We start from the raw sequence: 21,263 nt of genomic DNA, 5'->3' as shown, positions 1-21,263 counted from the left end.
AATATAACCATTTCCAAGTGTAGTAGTTACCTCCAGTGGTGGCAAATGAGTTTGGTCTTTTTTCTTTTTCTTCCCTTTTTTTTTTTTTTTTTTTTTTACTTTTATGGCTTTCTGTGTGGAATCTCATATATTTGTATTATAAATATTATATATGTTTTGAACTTTGATATCATTTAGGATTGTAGTTTGATATAAATTTGTCTTTATTATATATGTAAAATATGTAACTTACTATTTTTTTATTTATAGTAAGAAGACATGTTAGGTAACAGGAAGAGCTGTAGAGTTTGCAGATACCAACTGTGGCCTTAAAAAGCATGTTGGGGGGCATCTGGGTGGCGCAGTCGGTTAAGCATCCGACTTCAGCCAGGTCACGATCTCGCGGTCCGTGAGTTCGAGCCCCGCGTCGGGCTCTGGGCTGATGGCTCAGAGCCTGGAGCCTGCTTCCGATTCTGTGTCTCCCTCTCTCTCTGCCCCTCCCCCGTTCATGCTCTGTCTCTCTCTGTCCCAAAAATAAATAAACGTTGAAAAAAAAAAATTAAAAAAAAAAAAAAAAAAAAAAAAAAAAAAAAAAAAAAAAAAGCATGTTGGTAGCATCAATGCCAGGCAGATGGTAAGTATAACCAAAGTCATAGAGTGTGAATATTTTACACATAGGTTCTCAAGCCTTTTTATTTGAGTGATTAAAAAAAAATCTCTCAGAAGGAAAATGTAGTTACAAATTTTGTTACTAGAATTTCTTGAAGAGTTTGTGGTTGCATAAAACAACTGTATTGTAGTCTTGGTTTTCCCCTTTAATGTGTGTTTTCATTTCTCTGCTTCTAAACTGCTTCTTCATATTTCATATATTGTTAGCCATCTGCATATATTATCTGTGCACCCATTTTCTATATGGGACTATGGCTAACTGCCAGATTGAAGTATATATCATAATCTGTATAATCAAGGAACATGGCTAATGGGAAAATAAACACATACAGATGAAAATATGTTGGTAAAACCAACAATGTGAGACTCTAAAATAACCAAGCAAGACTAGGACTGGCAGTATGTAATGAAGGATTATAGAAAGTATTGAAGAAGTCTGTAGAAACACACCTTCCTGGATTCTTTAGCTAAAAGTGTATATTGTTCAGCAACTGGCTTTTTTCTTTAAGAATATGTCTAAGAGATCTTTCTGGTTTCTGCACACATATGGTTTCTTCATTCTACCTTAAATTTTATAACAATTGCCTAGTATTCTAAAAGGTGATTTTTATCATAATTTATTTAGCCATACTCTTATCCATTGATATTTAGAATGTCTTCAGTGATCAAGTATAATAGTTCTTAGGGCATAGATAGATACATTTTAAGATTATTAGTTACGTTTTCTGTAAATGCTGTCTTTTTCAGTGACACACTCTTTGGTACTTTGATGAGATTTAGTACTTATCTTACCCTTATCGCAGTAGCACACTTAAAATCATTTTGTAGGAAACTTAATCTCCAGTTAAGATGGATTGATTGGTTTTGGTAGCATTTGTTTATGAGAGAGATGTTTATTTTCTCATTTTAGAGAAAGCAAGAGCAATGAGTGAGGGGGGTGGGGGGGGGAAGGGGCAGAGGGAGAGAGATAATCTTAAGCAGATTCCACTCCTAGTGCAAGCCCGATTGATACAGGACTGGATGCCACAAGCCTGGGATCATGGCCTGGGCCAAAATCAAGAGTTGAGTTGGATGCTGAACCCACTGAGCCACCCAGGCACCCTGAGAGAGATGTTTCTTGATCTTTTTTGCTATGCTGCCATATATATTCCTTATAGAGAGGTGCTTTGAGTCCTATGACTGCCATATATATTCCTTATAGAGAGATGCTTTTTTTTTTTAAACATTACCATTTTTTAAAAATTTTATTTATTTATTTTGAAATACACAGAGAGAGGTGCGCGTGTGAGTGCACGCAAGCAGGGGAGGGACAGAGAGAGAGGGAGAGAAAGAATCCCAAGCAGGCTCTGCTCTGATAGTGCAGAGTTCAACATGGGGCTCCAACTCACAAACTGAACTCATGAACCCTGAGATCATGACCTGAGCCCGAACCAAGGACGCTTAACCTACTGAGCCACCCAGGCACCCCTAGAGAGATGTTTTTGTTTTTTCTTCCTTTTTTGATGGTTTTAAGGAGCTAAGGTGTTATTAATACATTTGATTCTTAGTATCAGTTTTCTTAGGCCTATTCTTTGTAGATGATATTGCATATTAAATAGAATATATTTCTTGATTGCCATAGAAACTTACTATTTTCTGTTTATTTTTCTGTAAAGGTAAATTGTCTAAAATTAGTTGTCCTTATATAAATTTATTATTTATTTATAAAATGACATGGGAGTTTTTTTAGTGTCAGTATTGTGTTGATGATGTAGTTTTCAATAGGAAGGGGGTTTTTTTTGAAGTGGTATTTACTGGTATATTCACTTTAATGACAGTACTGACAGTTGCCATACCATTGTTAAAGTTCATGTTCACTCTAAATGTTAACCTAGAATTTTTTTTTTTTTAATGTTTAAAAGAACATATACATCCTTATCTGTTAAAAAAACAAACAAACAACAAACTCAAATTGATAAGACTTCTGCTTACCATGCTGGAATATTTTTGATGATAATCAGTGAGCAAGTATGTATTGGTTGGTTAGATTCTCTATCAGGTTAAAATTAAATAATAGAGGGAGAAGAGCTTAGAAAATGTGTATATGAAATTTATATATTCATGGTCTCATTGTTAACAAAAATTTATATTATTTGTTTTTATGTTCTTCATTTGAGCCACTTCTTTCACATTTCTCCATTATATATCAAATCTTACCCATTCTTATATAGCATATCCTTTTAGAATACACTCTCTATTTAGGTCAGGTATGTATGTGAAGAAGCTACATAACCTTGTTTAAACTAGTTTATTAATAAGTCTCTCTTTATGGAAAAAGGAAGATGCATAAGATCAGTTGATAAAAATGTTGAACATTACTCAAGTGAATAAATGGGATTGAAATAATATGGATATATAAAGTAAAACTAGTATTTGGGTGGTAGTGTATGTTTTTATGTATACGATGTTCTTCACTGTATTAAATATTAGACACTTAAACTGCCTACATGTTTAGATCTTTTTCCATATAAGTAGACACAATGAAAAAAGAGGTGGAAGGGATACATGGTTTAATAGGTAGAGGAACGAGTATAGAGGGAAGTCTAAGATTTAGCTTTGCTAATAGTAATTGTTGTTTTTTCCCTGATTGTTAAAATACATATATATTACAGATCATTTGGAAAATGCAACATAATGTAGTATGTAAAAAGAGTAACATGTTAAAAATAAAATTACTTGTAATCTCAAATTATCCAGAGATTTCTAGTCTAATATTACAGTCTGATCTAGTCCCATTAAATTATATTAAGTTTTGTGTCTTGCCTTCTTTTTTCTAACATTGTCTTACAAAAAACCCTCGGGTGCCTGAGTGGCTCAGTGGGTTAAGCGTCGGACTTTGGCTCAGGTCATGATCTCATGGTTCCTGGGTTCCAGCCCTGTGTCAGGCTCTGTGCTGACAGCTCAGAGCCTGGAGCCTGCTTCGGATTCTGTGTCTCCCTCTCTCTTTGCCCCACCCCTGCTTGCGCTCTGTCTCTGTCTCTCAGAAATGAATGAAAGTTTAAAAAAAAAAACAACTGTCAATGAAATATTATCCAAAATATAGTTTTTAATGACTGTATAGATTCCATTTTAGGAATCTAAAGGGATATTGTGCTTGATACTTTTCTAGTCCTTAGTTTTCTTATTTGCAAAATAGGCATAATAATACTTACTAGTTTAAGAGTTAAGTAAATTCATGATTTAACATTCTAGCTGGCATGTGTTAAGTATTTAATAAATTATACTTACTATTACCAGAAATTATTTTATCTTTCTTTTCTCATTATTTAGTTGTTTTTTAGTTTTTCTTTGTAAAAAATTACTGTATTTTGAACATTTCTATATAAATATCTCTGTAAATCTGATTTTTTTAATGATGAATTCCTAAAAGTGGAATTACTATATCAAAGAATATAAATACAGTTGACCCTTGAACATCACAGGTTTAAACTGCCTGGATCCATTCATGTGCAGATTTTTTACTGTTCTGTAAATGTATTTTCTCCTCTTTATATTTTTCTTAATAACATTTTTTTTTCTATAGCTTACTTTATTGTAACAAAACAGTATATAATACAAAATTTGTGTTAATTGACTATATGTTCTCAGTAAGGCTTCCAGTCAACAGTAGGCTATTAGTAGTTAAGTCAAAAGCTATATGGGGATTTTTGACTGTGTGGGTGGTCGGCACTCCTAACCACTCCCAACGTTGTTGGGATCAGCTGTAATTTAAGATTTCTTGATACATAGTGCCAGTTTGCTTTCTAGAAAGGTTATACTAGTTTATTCTTATCACAATGTATGAAAATTCCTATTTCACTATAACTTTGCCAACAATGGCTATTATTATTTAAAAAATATTTTTTATCTATTAGGCAACATAATAATGCTCTCTTTTTTTTAACATTAATTTATTTTTGAGAGAGAGAGCATGAATGTGAGTGGGGGAGGGGCAGAGAGAGAGAGGGAGGCATAGAATCTGAAGCAGGCTCCAGGCTCTGAACTGTCTGCACAGAACCTGATGTGGGACTCGAACCCGCAAACCATGAGATCATGACCTAAGCTGAAGTTGGACGCTTAACCGACTGAACTACCAGGCGCCCCAATAATATTCTCTTTTAATTCCATTTTATTAATAGGGTTAAACTTTTTTGTTGTTGTTGTTTAAGTAGGCTTCACGCTCAGCCCAATGTAGGGCTTGAACTCATGACCCTCAGATCAAAACCTGAGCTGAGATCAAGAGTCGGACGCTTAACTGACTGAACCACCCAGGTGCCTCAGTGCAGTTAAACTTATAAATTTTATTGAGTATTGTATTACTATTTCTTTTTAGAATCTTGTACTTATTGCTTTCCTGTTCTTCTTGTTTCTTTTTCCTTACCTTAATCCTTCACTTATCTAGCAGAAGTTTACTGAGTGCTTACTATGTGCTAGACATTGTTTTGGTATTGATATGTAGTTTGGGTACTTATTTAGTTTAGTGATAGCAATGCAAAAGTAAACCGAATTGGCAAAAACATTTGCCTTCAAAGAGTTCACTTTCTAGCGTTAGGGTATACAGACGTTAAACAAAATAAACATCTAAATTATAGAGTGATAATGAAAGGGAGATGGAGAGAACGTGTGTGTGCACAGTTTTATGTAGGGTGGTTAGGTCACTGCAAAAGTGCCTTAAGTAAAGTCTTGTAAGAAATGAGTCAGGAGGGGCGCCTGGGTGGCTCAGTCAGTTGAGCTGCCGACTTCGGCTCAGGTCATGATCTCTCTGTACGTGGGTTCTGGCCCTGCGTCGGGCTTTGTGCTGACAGCTCAGGGCCTGGACCTACTTTGGATTCTGTGTCTTCATCTCTCTCTCTGCCCCTTCCCTGCTCAAACTGTTTCTCTCTGTCTCAAAAATAAACGTTAACAAAAAAAATTTTTTAAAGAAATGAGTCAGCTATCTAGGGAAAGTGCATTTCAGGCTACAAATTAAGTATAAGGGCAGTGAAGCAGGAGAATACTGGGTGAATTTAAGAAAGAGCAAGAGGGAGAGTAGCAAGAAATGATTGGAAAGAGTTATTAGGGAACCAGACTGTTTAGTATCTTAAATAAGCTATTTTAAGAAGTTGAGCTTTTACTCCATATGAAATGCAGAGATTTTGGAGGTTTTAAAGTAAACCTTTGACTTAGGATCTACTGATTCAACATAGTCCCTGTCCATATACCATCTGGTTTCTTTGCAGAAATTGATAAACTAATTCTGAATTTCACATGGAAAGGCAAGGGGCCCAGAATAGTCAAAAGTCTTGGAAAAGAAGAGCAAAATTTGGAGACTTACTTTTCCTGATATTAAAACTTACTACAAATCAACATGATATGATACTGGCATAAGAGTAGACATAACGATCAGTGAAATAGAATTGAGAGTCCAGCAATAAACCCTTACACTTATAGCCAATTGATTTTTGACAAGGGTGCCAAGACCATTCAGTGGAGAAAGAATAGTCTTTTTTTTTAATTAAAAAATTTTTTCTTTAATGTTTATTTATTTTTGAGAGAGAGAGAGAGATAGAGGATAAACAGGGGAGGGGCAGAGGGAGAGAGGAAGACACAGAGTCTGAAGTAGGCTCCAGGCTCTGAGCTGGCAGCTCAGAGCCTGATGCGGGTCTTGGACTCACAAACCTGAACTGAAGTTGGATACTTAACCGACTGAGCCACCCAGGCACCCTAGAAAGAACAGTCTTTTTCAACAAATGGTACTGGGACAATTGGATATCTACATGGAAAAGAATTAACTTGGACCCCTGTCTCACACCATATACAACAATTAAATCAAAATGGATTAAAGACCTAAATGTAAAAGCTAAAACTGTAAATCTTTTTGAGGAAAACATTGGCATAAATCTTTGTGACCTTGGCTTTAGCAGTGGTTTCTTAGGACACCAAAAGTTTAAGTGACAAAAAACCACACCTAATGATGGTCAACAACATTAGTCATTAGGGAAATGCAGTCAAAACTATAATGAGATACTGTTAGGATGGCCATAATCAAAAAGAGGGAGAATAATAGGTATTGATGAAGATACAGAGAAATGGGGACCTTATACATTGCTGGTGGAAATTGAAAATGGTGCAGTCACTTTGGATAATAGTCTTACAGTTACTCAAATGTTAAACAAAGAGTTGTCATATGACATGAATATATTTTGAATTTAGAACTGGCAAGATTTGCTGAGTGATCACATGAAGTATGAAGGAAAGAGGAGGCAAAAATGAGTTTTTTGGCCTCAGCAACTGGAAATTGCCATTGGCTGAGATTGAGAAGATTGTAGTTAGGACAGGTCTGCAGTGGAAGATCCAAGCCATGAGACTAGGTGAGACTAGGTGAGGTCACCAAAGAAGTAGGTAATTCAGGGAAAAGAAGAGAAAAGAAGAGAAAAGAAGAGAACCTAGGGGTAAGTCCTGGAACACTTCATTTTTTCCAAGTTGAGTGGTGGGAAAATTCTTTTTTTTTTTTTAATTTTTTTTTTTCCACGTTTTTATTTATTTTTGGGACAGAGAGAGACAGAGCATGAACGGGGGAGGGGCAGAGAGAGAGGGAGACACAGAATCAGAAACAGGCTCCAGGCTCTGAGCCATCAGCCCAGAGCCTGACGCGGGGCTCGAACTCACGGACCGCGAGATCGTGACCTGGCTGAAGTCGGACGCTTAACCGACTGCGCCACCCAGGCGCCCCTAGTGGTGGGAAAATTCTAATAGTGGCCCTGTTCTTAAAAGAAGATAATGTCCTTAGCGTGTTCTGTGGAGGAGGGATATATCAGCTCTGTAAATTTTGCTGATAGGTCTAGACCATTAGCTTTAATTTTTATTTTCTTTTTTTAATTTTAATTTAAAAAAAAATTTTTTTTTAACGTTTATTTAGGCAGAGCATGAACAGGGGAGGGTCAGAGAGAGGGAGACACAGAATCCGAAACAGGCTCCAGGCTCTGAGCTGTCATCACAGAGCCCCAAGCGGGGCTCGAACTCACGGACCGTGAGATCATGACCTGAGCCGAAGTCGGCCGACTGAGCCACCCAGGCGCCCCTTAATTTTTTTTTTAAAGTTTATTTATTTACTTGAGAAAGAGACAGCACGAGTAGTGGAGGGGCAGAGACAGAGAGAGAGAATCCTGAGTAGGCTCCATGCTGCAGTGCAGAGCCCAGCATGGGGCTCGAACTGGAGAAACTGTTGAGATAATGACCTGAGCCGTAACGAAGAATCAGAGGCTTAACCATCTGAGCCACCCAGCCACCCCAGATTTAATTTTTATTTTCTTTTTTTTTTTTTTTAATTTTTTTTTTTTTCCAACGTTTTTTATTTTATTTTTGGGACAGAGAGAAACAGAGCATGAACGGGGGAGGGGCAGAGAGAGAGGGAGATACAGCATCGGAAACAGGCTCCAAGCTCCGAGCCATCAGCCCAGAGCCTGACGCGGGGCTCGAACTCACGGACCGCGAGATCGTGACCTGGCTGAAGTCGGACACTTAACCGACTGCGCCACCCAGGCGCCCCTAATTTTTATTTTCTAATTGCTTGTGTAGATAAATACAGTCCAGCAATCTTGTTAAATTATCTGGGTATCCCAAAAGATAATTTGTACACTCAGTTGTATTGTTTGTGAATAATGATAGTTCTATTTCTTTTTTTCTAATCCTTACAACTTTTATTTCCTTTTTAAGTCTTAATGCACTGGCTATGACCTCTGGCACAGTGTGGCACTATAGAATAAAAATGATGATAGCAATCATCTTGTCTTATTTTTGATTGCAGAAGGTAAACTTTCAGCATTTCATAATTATGAGTTGTGGGTTTTTTTTGTAAATGCGTGCAGTTTCTAATTTGTGTAGAGTTTTTATCATGAGTGGATATTGACTTTTTTCAAATATTTTTTCCGCATACGTTGAGTTGATTAGATGACTTTTCTTTATTTTGGTAATGTCAGGAATTGCATTGATTAATTTTAAAGTATAAAACAAGTTTTGTAATCTAAAAATAAATTCAGGTTAGTTGTGATACATTACTTTTATAATATAATTTTTATATTTTGTATGATATCACTCATAATTTATGTATTAAATACTTTGCTTAGGAATTTTGCATGTAATTTCTTTTCCTTTATTAAAAACACTTTTTTTTTTTAATGTTTGTTTTATTTTTTGAGAGAGGGAGAGAGCACAAACAGAGGAGGGGCAGAGAGAGAGGGAGACTGAAGCAGTCTCCAGGCTCTCTGAGCTGTCATAGGGCTGACATAGGGCTCGAACATAGAGACTGACATAGGGCTCAAACTCATGAACCGCGAGATAATGACCTGAGCTGAAATCAGACGCTTAACTGACTGAGCCACCCAGGTGCCCCTGCACCTATTTGCATGAGTGAAATAGGCCTGTAATTTTTTTCATGTAATATCCTTGTAAGGTTTTGGTATCTGGATTATGTTGACCTCATAAAATGAGTTGGGAAGTTTTATTCCTAGTCTCTAGAAGAGTTTAAGATTGGTATTAGAGATGATTTAGTGGAATTTACTTATGAAGCCACCTAGACCTAGGGTTTTCTTTGTGGGAAGGTTTTAAGTCATTCCATTTCTTTAATAGATACAGGACTGTCAGATCTTGTTATATCAGATATAGTGTGATGTGTATTTAAAAAAACATGTGCATTTCACTTGAAGTTTACTTCTCTTTTTTTTATTTTATTTTATTTTTTTTTATTTTTTTTTTTCAACGTTCATTTATTTTTGGGACAGAGAGAGACAGAGCATGAATGGGGGAGGGGCAGAGAGAGAGGGAGACACAGAATCGGAAACAGGCTCCAGGCTCTGAGCCATCAGCCCAGAACCCGACGCCGGGCTCGAACTCACAGACCGCGAGATCGTGACCTGGCTGAAGTCGGACGCTTAACCGACTGCGCCACCCAGGCGCCCCTCACTTGAAGTTTAAAATGTATTGGCATAAAATTATTTATGGTATCTTGTTATCTCTCTTTTTAAAATATGTCTGTGGACTAGATAACGATGTCCCTTTTTTCATTTTTGATACTGGTTATTTGTGCCTTCTCTTTTTTGATCATGCCAGGGATTTGTCATTATTTATGTATTATTTTTTTAAATTTATTTTGAGATAGAGAGTTCCAGGTGGGGAGGGGGAGAGAAAGAAAGAGAGAATCCCAAGCAGGCTCTGCACTGTCAGCGCAGAGTCCAGAGCTCCACGTGGGGCTCAAACTCAGGAACCATGAGATCATGACCTGAGCGGAACTCAGATGCTTAACCGACAGAGCCACCCAGGCATTCCAGGGATGTGTCATTCTTAACAGTGTTTTTTTAAAAAAATTGTTTAAATTTGAAAGAACCGTCTTTTGACATTTTTGATCCCCTTTACTGCGTATTTGTTTTCTATTTTGTATTTGCTATTTGTTACTTCCTTTCTAGTTTCTTTGGGTTTGATTCACTATTTTTTCCCCCAACTGCTTATTAAATGCTTAGATGGTTGGTTTTTCAGCCCTTCTTTTTTCTTCCTAACATATGCACTTGTATGCATCTTTTACTGTGCATGATTTTAATTGTATCTCACGAAGCTTGGATATATATTTTTATTTGGTTAAAATATTTTCTAAATAATATTAATTTTAGTTATTAGTTATTTTAAATTAATGTTAACATTTCACTAATTAGCATAGTGAAATTCTTTGACTCAACTGTAGAAGTGTAGTTCTTAATTTTGAAACAATTGTGTTTTCTAGTTATATTTTAGTTACTTATTTCTAGTATAATTGCTTATGTATTTGAAAATAAAGTATATTTTGTGGTTATTGGGTCCATTGTTGTATAGATATTAAGTTAAGTTATATAGTGCATGGCTCAAATCTTCTATGTCCTTATTGTTCCTTTTTTTTTCTTTTTGTTGGGGTGCTCCTTTTTCTAATAGCTATAGAGGGAGCGGTTTTACAAGCTGAATGCAAACTTAGAATCACTACATCTTCCTGCTGAATTGGACTTTTTATCATTGACTTTTATTATTGACATGTATGTCAATGGTGATTTAGATAAGAGCAATTTTATTTTATTTTTTTGGAAATCAAGTTAATATTTGACATAAAAAGCACAACATAAATCAAAATCAGGTGGAAAATCAGAACCTTACTGGGCTTCCTTTTCACTTACTTTAGTAAGTTAGAATGGCTTGTAGTTGAAATGAATATGGGAGAATGTACCAGAACCTTTTGGTTGCTTAGATTTCTAAAACTCTTTTTTTCCCTTTTTAAAATTTTTGTATTTTTTTCCAAGTATAATTAACATGTGATGTTATATTAGTTTCAGGTATATAATATAATGATTTAACAATTCTGTGTATTTCTCAGTGCTCATTAAGATAAGTATACTCTTAATCCTCTTTATTTCACCCGTCCCCCTACTCACCTTCCCTCTGGCAACCACCAGTTTGTTCTGTGTATTTAAGAGTCTGGCTTTTTTTTGGTCTTTTTTTTCTTTCTTCATTCGTTTTGTTTGTTCCACATATGTGTGAAATAATATGATATTTGTCTTTCTCTAATTGGCTTGTTTTACTTAGCATTATACCTTCTGGGCTCATCCATGTTGTTGCAAGTAGCAAAATTTCATTCATTTTTATGGCTGAATAATATTCCACTGTGTATGTGTATGTACACATACCACATCCTTTTATCTAATCATCTATCAGTGGACACTTGAGTTGCTTCCATATCTTGGCTGTTGAAAATAATGCTAATCTTTTTGAATTAGTATTCTCATTTTCTTTGGGATAGTACCCAATAGTGGAATTACTGGATCATATGGAAATTATATCTTTAATTTTTTGAGGACCTTCCATACAGCTCAATACCAAAAACCCCAAATAATCTGATTAAAAATGGGCAGAGGGGCTGCCTGGGTGGCTCAGTCAGTTAAGCGGTTGACTTCGGCTCAGGTCATGATTTCATGTTGTGTGGGTTTAAGCCCTGTGTCAGGCTTTGTGCTGAAAGCTCAAAGCCTGGAGCCTCTTTTGGATTCTGTTTCCCTCTCTCTGTCCCTTCCCTGCTCGTGCTCTATTTCTTTCTTTCTCTCAAAAATAAACATTTGAAAAAAAAATGGGCAGAGGACCTGAATAGACATTTTTCTAAAGAAGACATACAGATGGGCAACAGACAAATGAAAAGATGCTCAACATCACTAATCATTGGGGAAATGCAAATTAAAACAATAATGAGATACCACTTGTTTTTTTCTTAACATGTTTATTTTTGAGAGAGAAAGTACACATGGGAGTGGGAGAGTGACAGAGAGAGAGGGAGACAGGATTGGAAGCAGGCTCTGGCTGACAGCAGAAAGCCTGATGCGGGGCTTGAACTCACGAACAATGAGATCATGACCCGAGCCGAAGTTGGATGCTTAACTGACTGAGCCACCGAGGGGCCCCAAGATACCACGTTACACCTGTTAGAATGGCTAAAATTAAAAATGCAAGAAGAAACAAGTGTTGGCGAGGATGTGGAGAAAAAGGAACCCTTGTGCATTGTTGGTAGATAAGAGCAATTTTAGTATAGTTGTAGAAATGGTGGCGGCAAAACCCTGTTTATGAAAGAATGGAAGAAGAGAAATGGGAAACCATTGCTGTATGTTATACATGTTTTTCCTTAATTTTGTTTTTGATACATAGGTATTTTAAATTTAATGTGGCTAGATGTGTTAGTACTTTTTTCTTTTAAGACTTCCTCTTTGTACTTTTTTGCTTATAAAGTTTCTTATCTTTAAATGGGATGGGATATTCACTTGCTCCATGAAACTTGTATTCCTGAACAGTGTTGTCCAATAGAACTTTCTACACTGATAGGAAAGTTTACTATTTCTGCTGTCCAGTATGATAGTCATTAACCACATGTAGTAATTGGACATTTGAAATGTGACTCGTATGAGGAAATTAATTTTTAATTTAACATGATTTTTTTCAAAATTAAACTTTTTATTTGAGATTGTAGATTCACATGAAGTTCTAATAAATAATATAGAGAAGTCTCCTGTGCTTTTACCCAGTTCCCCCAATGAAACATCTTTGCACAACTTTACTATGGTATCACAACCGGGATATTGTCATTAGTACAGAATATTTCCATCACTATAAGAATCTCTCAGTTTACCCATTTATAGCCACACCCACTTGCCCCTTCCTCCCATCCTTTCCTTAACCTTTGGCAATCATTAATCTATTTCTGTAATTTTGTCATTTCAAAAATGTTACATTAATGAGATTATTCAATATATAGCCTTTGGGGATTGGCTTTTTTCCACTCAGCACAACTGTCTGGAATTTCATCTAGGTTGTTTTGTATATCATTAGTATGTTCCTTTTTATTGCTGACTAGTATTTCATGGAATGGAAGTACCTTCAGATGAAGGACATCTGAATTGTTTTCTAGTTTTTGGTTTAATGAATAGAGCTGCTATAAACATTGTGTACAGGATTTTGGGTGAACATAATTTTTCATTTCTCTTAGATAAATGCCCAGGAATGCAATTGCTGAATTGTTGTATGGTGTTGTGCACACATACATGCACAAGCAGGGGAAGAACAGGGAGGAGGAGAGAGAGAATCCCAAGCAGGCTCCGTGCTGTCAGTGCAGAGCCCAACATGGGGCTCCATCTCACAAACTGAGAGATCATGACCTAAACCGAAATCAAGAGTTGGTGGCATGACTAACTGAGCCACCCAGGTGCCCCACATGTTTAGTTTTTAAAGAAACTACCAAACCGTTTTCCACTGTGGCTGTACTATTTTACATTCCCATCAGAGCGTATGGGCCATCCAGTTTCTCTGTATCCTTGCCAGCATGTGGTATTGTCATTAGTTTTTATGTTAGCCAGTTTGATAGATGTGTAAGTAATATCTCATTGTATGTAGTTTTAATTTGTATTTACCTAATGCCTCAAGGTGTTGAACATCTTTTATGTGCCTATTTGCCATTTGTACATCCTTTTGGTGTTACGCGTTTTGCCCGTTTTCTAGTTGAATTGTTTTTTACTGTGGAGTTTGATAAGTTCTTTATATATTTCAGATGTTAATCTTTTGTTGGATACATGGTAAGCAAATATTTTCTCCAATCTGTAGCTTGTCTTTTCATCTTCTTAACACGGTCTTTCATGGAGCAAAACTTTTTAATTTTGATGAAGTACAGTTTACCAGTTTTTCCTATGGGTCATGCTTTTGGTGTTTCTGTTTAGCTCTAGGTCATGGAGATTTTCTCCTGTTTTTTTTTTTTTCTTTTTTCTAAAATGTTTATAGTTTTATGGGTTTCAGTTCTTGATCCATTTTGAGTTAATTTTTCTGTGAAGTGTGAGACTTAGGTCAAAGTTTATTTTTTTTTAATCTGTGGATGTCCACTGGCTGCAGTTTCATTTGTTGGAACAGACTGTCTTTTCTCCATTAAATTGTCATTTGTACTTTCGTCAAAAGTTAGTTGGGCATATTTATGTTGGTGTATTTCTGGGTTCTCTCTTCTGTTTCCAGCTCTATATTCTGTTTTCATATCTACATGTCTGTCCCTCCACTGATACCATACAGGCTTGATTAGTGTAGTGATAAAACAAATCTTGAAGTTCAGTTGATTGATTCTTCTCTTTCAGAATTGTTTTAGCTATTCTAGTTCCTTTGTCTTTCCCATTTAATTGTAGAATAATCTTGTCCTTATCCACAAAAAATCTTGCTGGGGTTTTGGTAGGAATTCTGTATCTCAATTTGGGGAGAATTGACATCTTTACTATGTTCAGTCTTCTAGTCCATGAACATGCTATGTCTTTCCATTTATTTAGATCTTTGATTTCTTTCATCAGTGTTTTATATAAAGCTTTCAGCATACAGGGTTCTGTAGTGATACCCTTTTTACATTCCTGACATTGGTAATTTGTGTCTTCTCTCTTTTCTTCTTTGTTACTCATGCTAGAGATTTGTCATTTTTTAAAGATCTTTTTACAGAACTATCAATTTGTGGGGTACCTGGGTGGCTCAGTTGTTAAATGTCTGATTTTTGGTTTTGACTCAGGTCATGATCTCATGGTTTGTGAGTCTGAGCCCCCATTTCAGGTTCTGCGCTGACAGTGTAGAACCGGCTTAAGATTCTCTCTCTCTCTCTCTCTCTCTCTTCCTCTTTCTCTCTCTCTCTCTCTGCCCCTCCCCCTGTGTGACTGTGTGTGTGTGTGTGTGTGTGCACTCTTAAAATAAGCAAATAAATTTAAAAAAACTATCAGTTTGTTTCACTTATTTTTCTCTTTTGCTTTTCTGTTTTCAGTTTCATTAATTTTTGCTCTTATTTTTATTATTCCTTTCCTTCTGCTGGGTTTGGGTTTGGGTTTGTTTTGCTCTTTTTCTAGGTAATTGTGATGGGGGCTTAGGTTATTGATCGATTTGAGACTTTTCCTCTTTTGTAATGTTGTATTTGGTTGTAAATTTGCTATAAATGTCCACCATTGCTGCTTTAGCTGTGTCCTACAAATTTTGATATGGTATATTTTCATTTTCATTCATTTCAGTGTATTTAAAAAGTTTTCTTGAGACTTTCTCTGTGGCCCATGGATTATTTAGTATATTGCTTAGGTTCCAAGTGTTTGGAGATGTATTGGTTATCTTTCTGTTAATTGATTTCTAGCTTGATTCCGTTGTGTGATTTCAATTCTTTTAAATTTGTTGGGGTTTGTTTTAAAATCTAGGCTATGATCTATCTTGGTACATATTCAGTCGGCACTTGAAAATAATGTATTCTGCTGTTGGATGGAGTGTTCTATAAATGTTGATTATCCTTAATTGATAGTGTTAATTGTGTTCTGTATCCTTGGTGTTCTGTATCCTAGATGATCTTCTGTCTAGTTATTCTACCAATTGTTGAGAGAGGGCTTTTGAAGTTTCTGTAATTGTGGATTTGTCCATGTCTCATTTCAATTGTCAGTTTCTGTTTCACTTATTTAGTGACTCTGTTGTTTGGTGCATATACATTTAGGGTTGCCTTGGTGGTCTGATCCTTTATGATTATATAAGGCCCTTCTCTGTCCCTGGTAATTTTTTCCCCCTCTGAATTCTACTTTATGTGCTATTAATATATAAAGGTGTAATTTTATTTAATTTTAATTAATTTAAATTTAAATAGGCACATGTGGCTGGTGGCTGCCATATTGACAGTGCCGTTCTGGAAGATGGAGAGAACTATGACACAATAAGTTTAATTAAAAGGTAAATTTTATAGTATGGGTATTATGGGCAATGGGAAGTCAGGGAAGGGAGATTGATTGGGGCAGAGGGATTGGAGGATATGATTTTAAATTGGGTAATCAAAGAAGAAATCATTAACTGACACTTGAATAAAGGTTTGGAGGAGTGAGATTACCAATGCAAATATTTTGGGGAAGAATATATCAAAGGCCAGCAGGGAGGTGAGCCACTGTAAGAACTTAGGTTTTACTGAGTGGCATGGTGAACCACTTGAAGATTTAGAGCAGGCCCTGATTCTGACTTGTTATGTGTTGTATGTATGTATGTTTTATGTTGCTGTATGAACATCATTCTGGCTGGTGTGTTGAAAATAGACTGTAGGAGACATGAATTGGAAGCAGAAAGAACATTTAGGACACCAGAATACGAGTAAATGATGAAAGTAGCTAGACCAAATGGTTAGAGCAGATTTGGGGGAAAATATCATTTAGTTTTGCATATGTTAAATTTGAAATGGTTATTAGATACATCCAGGTGAAGAGAGCAAGTAGACTGTCTGGGGTTCTTCAGATCAATGAGTCCCTGCCCTTGTGGAGCTTACACTTTACTTGAGTATGGGTAGTAAATATAAAAAAAGAAAACAAAAAAACCCGAAATGAAATATGTATTGTGTTAGAAGATGATTAAGTCTTATGAGGAAATTCAAGTTAGGATAAGTGTTGTTGGGACTGACTTCCTGAGTAGGTAACATTTGAGTAATGATAGGAAGGTGGTGAGGAAATAAATGTGATAGATACTTGAGAGAGTAGTAGTTTAGGTAGAGGGAACCAAATCTAAAGGTTCCCGGGAAAAGCATGGCTGGTGTGGTTAAAGAAGAACAAGGAGGTGAAGTGTGGCTGGAGTGGCACTGAGCAAGGTCTAGGGATGACAGCACTGAAGTAACCAGGGTGTGGGTTATAGGCTATTTTAAGAGTTCTGGCTTTTACCCTGAATGAGATGGGAAGCCAGTAAATAGTTAAGCAGAAGAGATGTATGATGTGACTTATGGTTTAACTGAGTCACTCTGATTGCTGTGCTAAATATAGACTGTGAAGGGGCAAGGATGGAAGCAAGGAGATTGGTTTGGAGACTTTTGTAAGTAATCTAGGCAACAGGCTGTGGTAGTAGTGAGATAGTGAGGAAAGGTCATATTCTGGATGCATTTTGAGGGTAGTATTGACAAAATTGGCTTATAGTTTGGATGTGGGATGAGATGAGTTAGGAATACAAGATTTTTGACCCAAGCAATTGGAAGGATAGAGTTGCATTAATTAAGTTGGGAAAGACTGAGAAGAGCAGGTGTGAAGTAGGTGATCAGGAGCTCAGTTTTGGACATGTTAAGTTGATGATGCCTATTAGACATCCAAATGTAGATGTTCAGTAGACATTGTCATTATGAATATTGTTTTTTGTTTTTTGAAATGAAATGCTAATTAAAACAGTATACTCGCTGTTGTGAAGATACATTATATTTGTTAATATCTTAAATTTTTAACATGTTCAATCCTGGCAAAACTTGAATATTTTGGAGAGAAAAGTTGTTTGACTGCTTTTTGGCTTTGCTGCCAGAGTTGATGGTACTTTCTTAGAGTCAAATAAAGATACCATTCCGATTTTAGAAATGGAAATATAACTGTATAGTCTGAGTGTCTTTACTTACTTTCTATTTTAGGTCCTATTACTGCTGGATTGTGCAAGATATTTAACCGTGTTTTCTTTGAGGTATGACTTAAATATCAAACATCTTAAATAAGAAAAGGGAAACATTTTAGTTTTGGAAGTCAGAATGCCAAGGAGAAGGAAAAATCTTGGGGGAAATCCTTTTCGGAAGACCACAAGCTCTAAGGAAGTTGTCGTATCCAGTGTTGCTAGTCATGAGGAGCCAACCACTACTCTTCCTTCCATGTGTGAGACAAAGGTTGATCAGGAAGAACTCTTCACCAGTATCTCAGAGATGTTTTCTGATCTGGATCCCGATGTAGTGTATTTGATGCTTTCTGAATGTGATTTCAAAGGTGAGAAAAAGTTTAGTTTGAATCCTTTGCATCATGTAAGAAGACTTCATGTACTATGCCATGACCAGCAGTAATATAGAAAAATGATTGCCTTCTTTCTCTTTGGTTAATTTATTGAGCATCTGCTATGGGCAAGTTATTAAGTTTGGTATTGTGAAGGATATGAGGAAGAAGAAAGCATAGTTTTTTCTGCTTTCAAGATATGTATAGTTCTAAATATAAGATGTATGTATAGATACCATATTCTATGTTTTATTTCTTTTTATCTTCCCTCTAGAACAGGTTGAAACTACCAACATTTTGGACTGGATAATTCTTTGTTGTGAGTGGCTTTCCTGTGCATAGTAGGATGTTTAGCAGCATCCCTGGCCTGTACTTTGTAGATGCCAGTAGCAACCTTCAGCAGCCCTTTTGACAAATTAAAAATGGCTCCACCTATTGTCATATTTCCCTTGGGGAGCAGAATCATCCCCAGCTGAAAACCACTGTCTTAGGATGTAAGCTCCATAAAGACAGATCTCATAAAATATTTTTATTGCTGTATCCCCAGCCCCTAAAATAGCTAATGACTCATATTAGGACCTCAGTAAATATTTATTGAGTGAAAAGATATTTTTAATTTTTTAGGGAGAGGAGGGAGGAGATGAGGGGGAGAGGGAGGGAGAGAAAGAGAGGGAGAATCTTAAGCAGGGGAGCCCGATGTGGGGCTCGATCCCACAACCCTGGGATCATGACCTGAGCTGAAATCAAGAGTCGGACACAACCAGCTGAGCCATCCAGGTGTTCTGAGGGAAAAGATTGTAATTGTGGGAATGAGAGCTTATTAAGAGTTGATGCTAATAGAGTAGTACTTCACAATATTGGCTTTGGAATCAGGAAATCTGGGTTAGGTTTCCAGCTCTGCCACTACCTCTCTGGCTCTGTTTTCTTATTTGTTAATGAGAAAAATAAAAGTATGTACCTCATAGGACTTCCGGTGAGAACCGAGGTTTGTTTGTTTGTTTGGTCAAGTCTTCAGTATAGTATTATTAATAACTTGTAATAAATTGTTTAGAAGTATGTTGACAGACAAGAAACTATCAAAGTTGACTGAATGAGTAAATTAAATATTGCTTTAATACTTGAGTACTTCAAATGTTGATGCTCAGTATTGCTATTGGCTATGATTAGTATAAGATAAAATTATTCTGGATTGGGGAAGTTTTGGTAATGCATGATAAACTTCACTTTTATTCTTTATGCAGTCTGTGATGTGAGCTTAAGTATTCTGTTATGTATGCAGAAAAACAGTTTTCAGCAGTCTGCATAATGCTCAGAAATGACAGTATATAGAGTTTTATGTGTGATTTCAACATTTATTTCTTAATGTTGATGTGTTTAAAATTTATTTGTTTCACATACACTAACATAAGCAATGAGGAATTACAAGAAAAATATATTGCCCTTACATCCTAACAAAAAATGTTTCTCTTTTCAAGGATCTTCTCTACATCTTGTTCATAAAAATTGATATTTTGAGCATTTTGAAATGATAACATTGATGAAATTGTGTATTTTGCTTTTTAAGCGTAACAAGCATTTTTTCAGTGTTGCTATGATCTTTATACTTATTTTTAATAGCTTCAAATATTCCACTGAAATGTTGTGCTCTAGTTTATTTAATTGTAACTAAGTTTTTCATGAATAATTAATACAGCACAGGACATCTTGGTACAAATCGCCTTTCCCTTCTTTTGGCTTTTTTTCTTAGTCCCAACGTTTTATTTCCTCATGTCACAAGGTAAGAACAGTTTTCAGCCCTTGGAAACGTGCTGCTGAATTTGCCTACAAGAGGTGTGCCCAGTTGCCATCCCTCCAGGACTGTATAAGTACCGTGGTTTCACCACAGCTGTTTCAGCACTGTGTAGTATGACTTCACGATTTTAATAGGAATAAAATTTTGCTTTGTCTTAATTTGTTTTTTCTTTAAATAAACAGGATTATTGAACATTTTTGCATATGGCTTATTAATTATTATATTCTTGTGTGAATTTTTATGTGTTTTTATTATTTTATACCATTGTTTTAATTTTTCCAACACCCTGTGTATCTCTTGCGTGATATAAATGTCCTGATCTTTTACTTACTTTTACATAATACTGTGTTTTTATTATATACACATTAATTTTTTGGGTTGATCTTGTGGTTTTCTATCATGTACATTTTCTTCATAGAAATACCTTTTGTGTTTGCTTTCTTCCTTTTTCTTTTTTTTTCTTTTCTTTTTTTTTTTTTTTTTTTCCTTCATGTTTAGGGCTTCTAACCTTTGTACTATTGCTATAATCTCCTAACTGGTCTCTCTGCTGGGCTTGCCCCTCCAATCCCTCTTTGTTTTTCTTCTTAAGGGAACATTAATTGGGTGCTTACTAGGTGCCAGTCCTTATGCACAGCACTTTTTCACGGATTATCTCATTTAATCCTCACAACAACCCTATGAGGTAGGTACTTTTATTATCCCCATATTGCAAATGAGAAAATCAAGGCTTACGCAAGTTAAGTAACTTGTTCGAGGGTCATAGCCAACAAGTAGGAATTTAAATGTTGGTTTTCTGACTCCAGACCAGAGCTGTTACCTACTGTGCTGTGCTTCATTTTCATATTTCCTTAAGACAAAGCACAAAAATAATCAAAACTCCACAAATTTCAAATGCTTAACAATTCTAATGGCTCTGTATTTGTGTTATAAGGGAAAGAGCTCAGCATTGGAGTCAGACATACCAGGCCTGGCTCTGTCACTTAGTATCTGTGTGATTTGGGCCAAGTTAATATACTTTTGAACTTTATTTTCTTCATCTATTTGCTAGAGATACTAACCCTCATAGTATTATTTGAGGGTTCATATCGGTGATATATATAAAGCTCCTAGTTCACATGTGGTGACAGATAGTTTCTTTAGAAAATAAAATTGATATTTCTTACCTTGACATACAAGACTCTTCCCAATTTCACTTGATCTTTTCCAGTTTTGTCTCCTTTTATCCACCATAGTACTGTGTACCCATACTCCAACTAACTTCTCTTAATACCTTAAACATACTTTGTGTTTTCAAGACCAGCTTTGCCTTTCCTTCCTGTGTCTGACAAGTTTCTTTTTAACCTTCAAGTCCCAGTTCACATATTACCTTACGTGAAATCTTTCCTTACGCTCTTATAAGGCTGTTATGGCATTTGTGTATTACTAAAAATGTGCATTATTTAATCTATATTATAATATAATTGTCTTCTAATTTGATTATCTTTAATTGCCTCCATTACATTGCAAAAATCTCTTAAGTGTAGTAAAAA

General features: G+C 35.9%; 1 protein-coding gene across 13 annotated transcripts in view; it reads left to right on the top strand.

The window, feature by feature from the left end:
- Positions 1–21,263, top strand: part of N4BP2 (NEDD4 binding protein 2) — an 87,215-nt gene that overhangs the window by 8,314 nt on the left and 57,638 nt on the right. For 7 of the 13 annotated variants that reach the window (XM_086705199.1, XM_086705203.1, XM_025921741.2 and 4 more), the window contains exons 1-2: positions 15,824–15,906; positions 17,597–17,939. In XM_086705199.1, coding sequence (XP_086561325.1) covers positions 17,711–17,939 — 229 coding nt within the window. In that variant the 5' untranslated portion in view covers positions 15,824–15,906; positions 17,597–17,710. Of the gene's footprint in view, positions 1–249; positions 325–591; positions 614–15,823; positions 15,907–17,596; positions 20,417–21,263 lie in introns of those variants that run through there. The other 6 variants (XM_086705209.1, XM_086705205.1, XM_086705206.1 and 3 more) reach the window with 6 other exon arrangements.

Source organism: Puma concolor, chromosome B1 (assembly GCF_028749965.1).
Source record: "Puma concolor isolate L17-30 chromosome B1, mPumCon1.1.hap2, whole genome shotgun sequence".
NCBI classification, from domain to species: Eukaryota; Metazoa; Chordata; class Mammalia; order Carnivora; family Felidae; genus Puma; species Puma concolor.
This window is presented reverse-complemented; position numbering and strand designations above follow the sequence as displayed.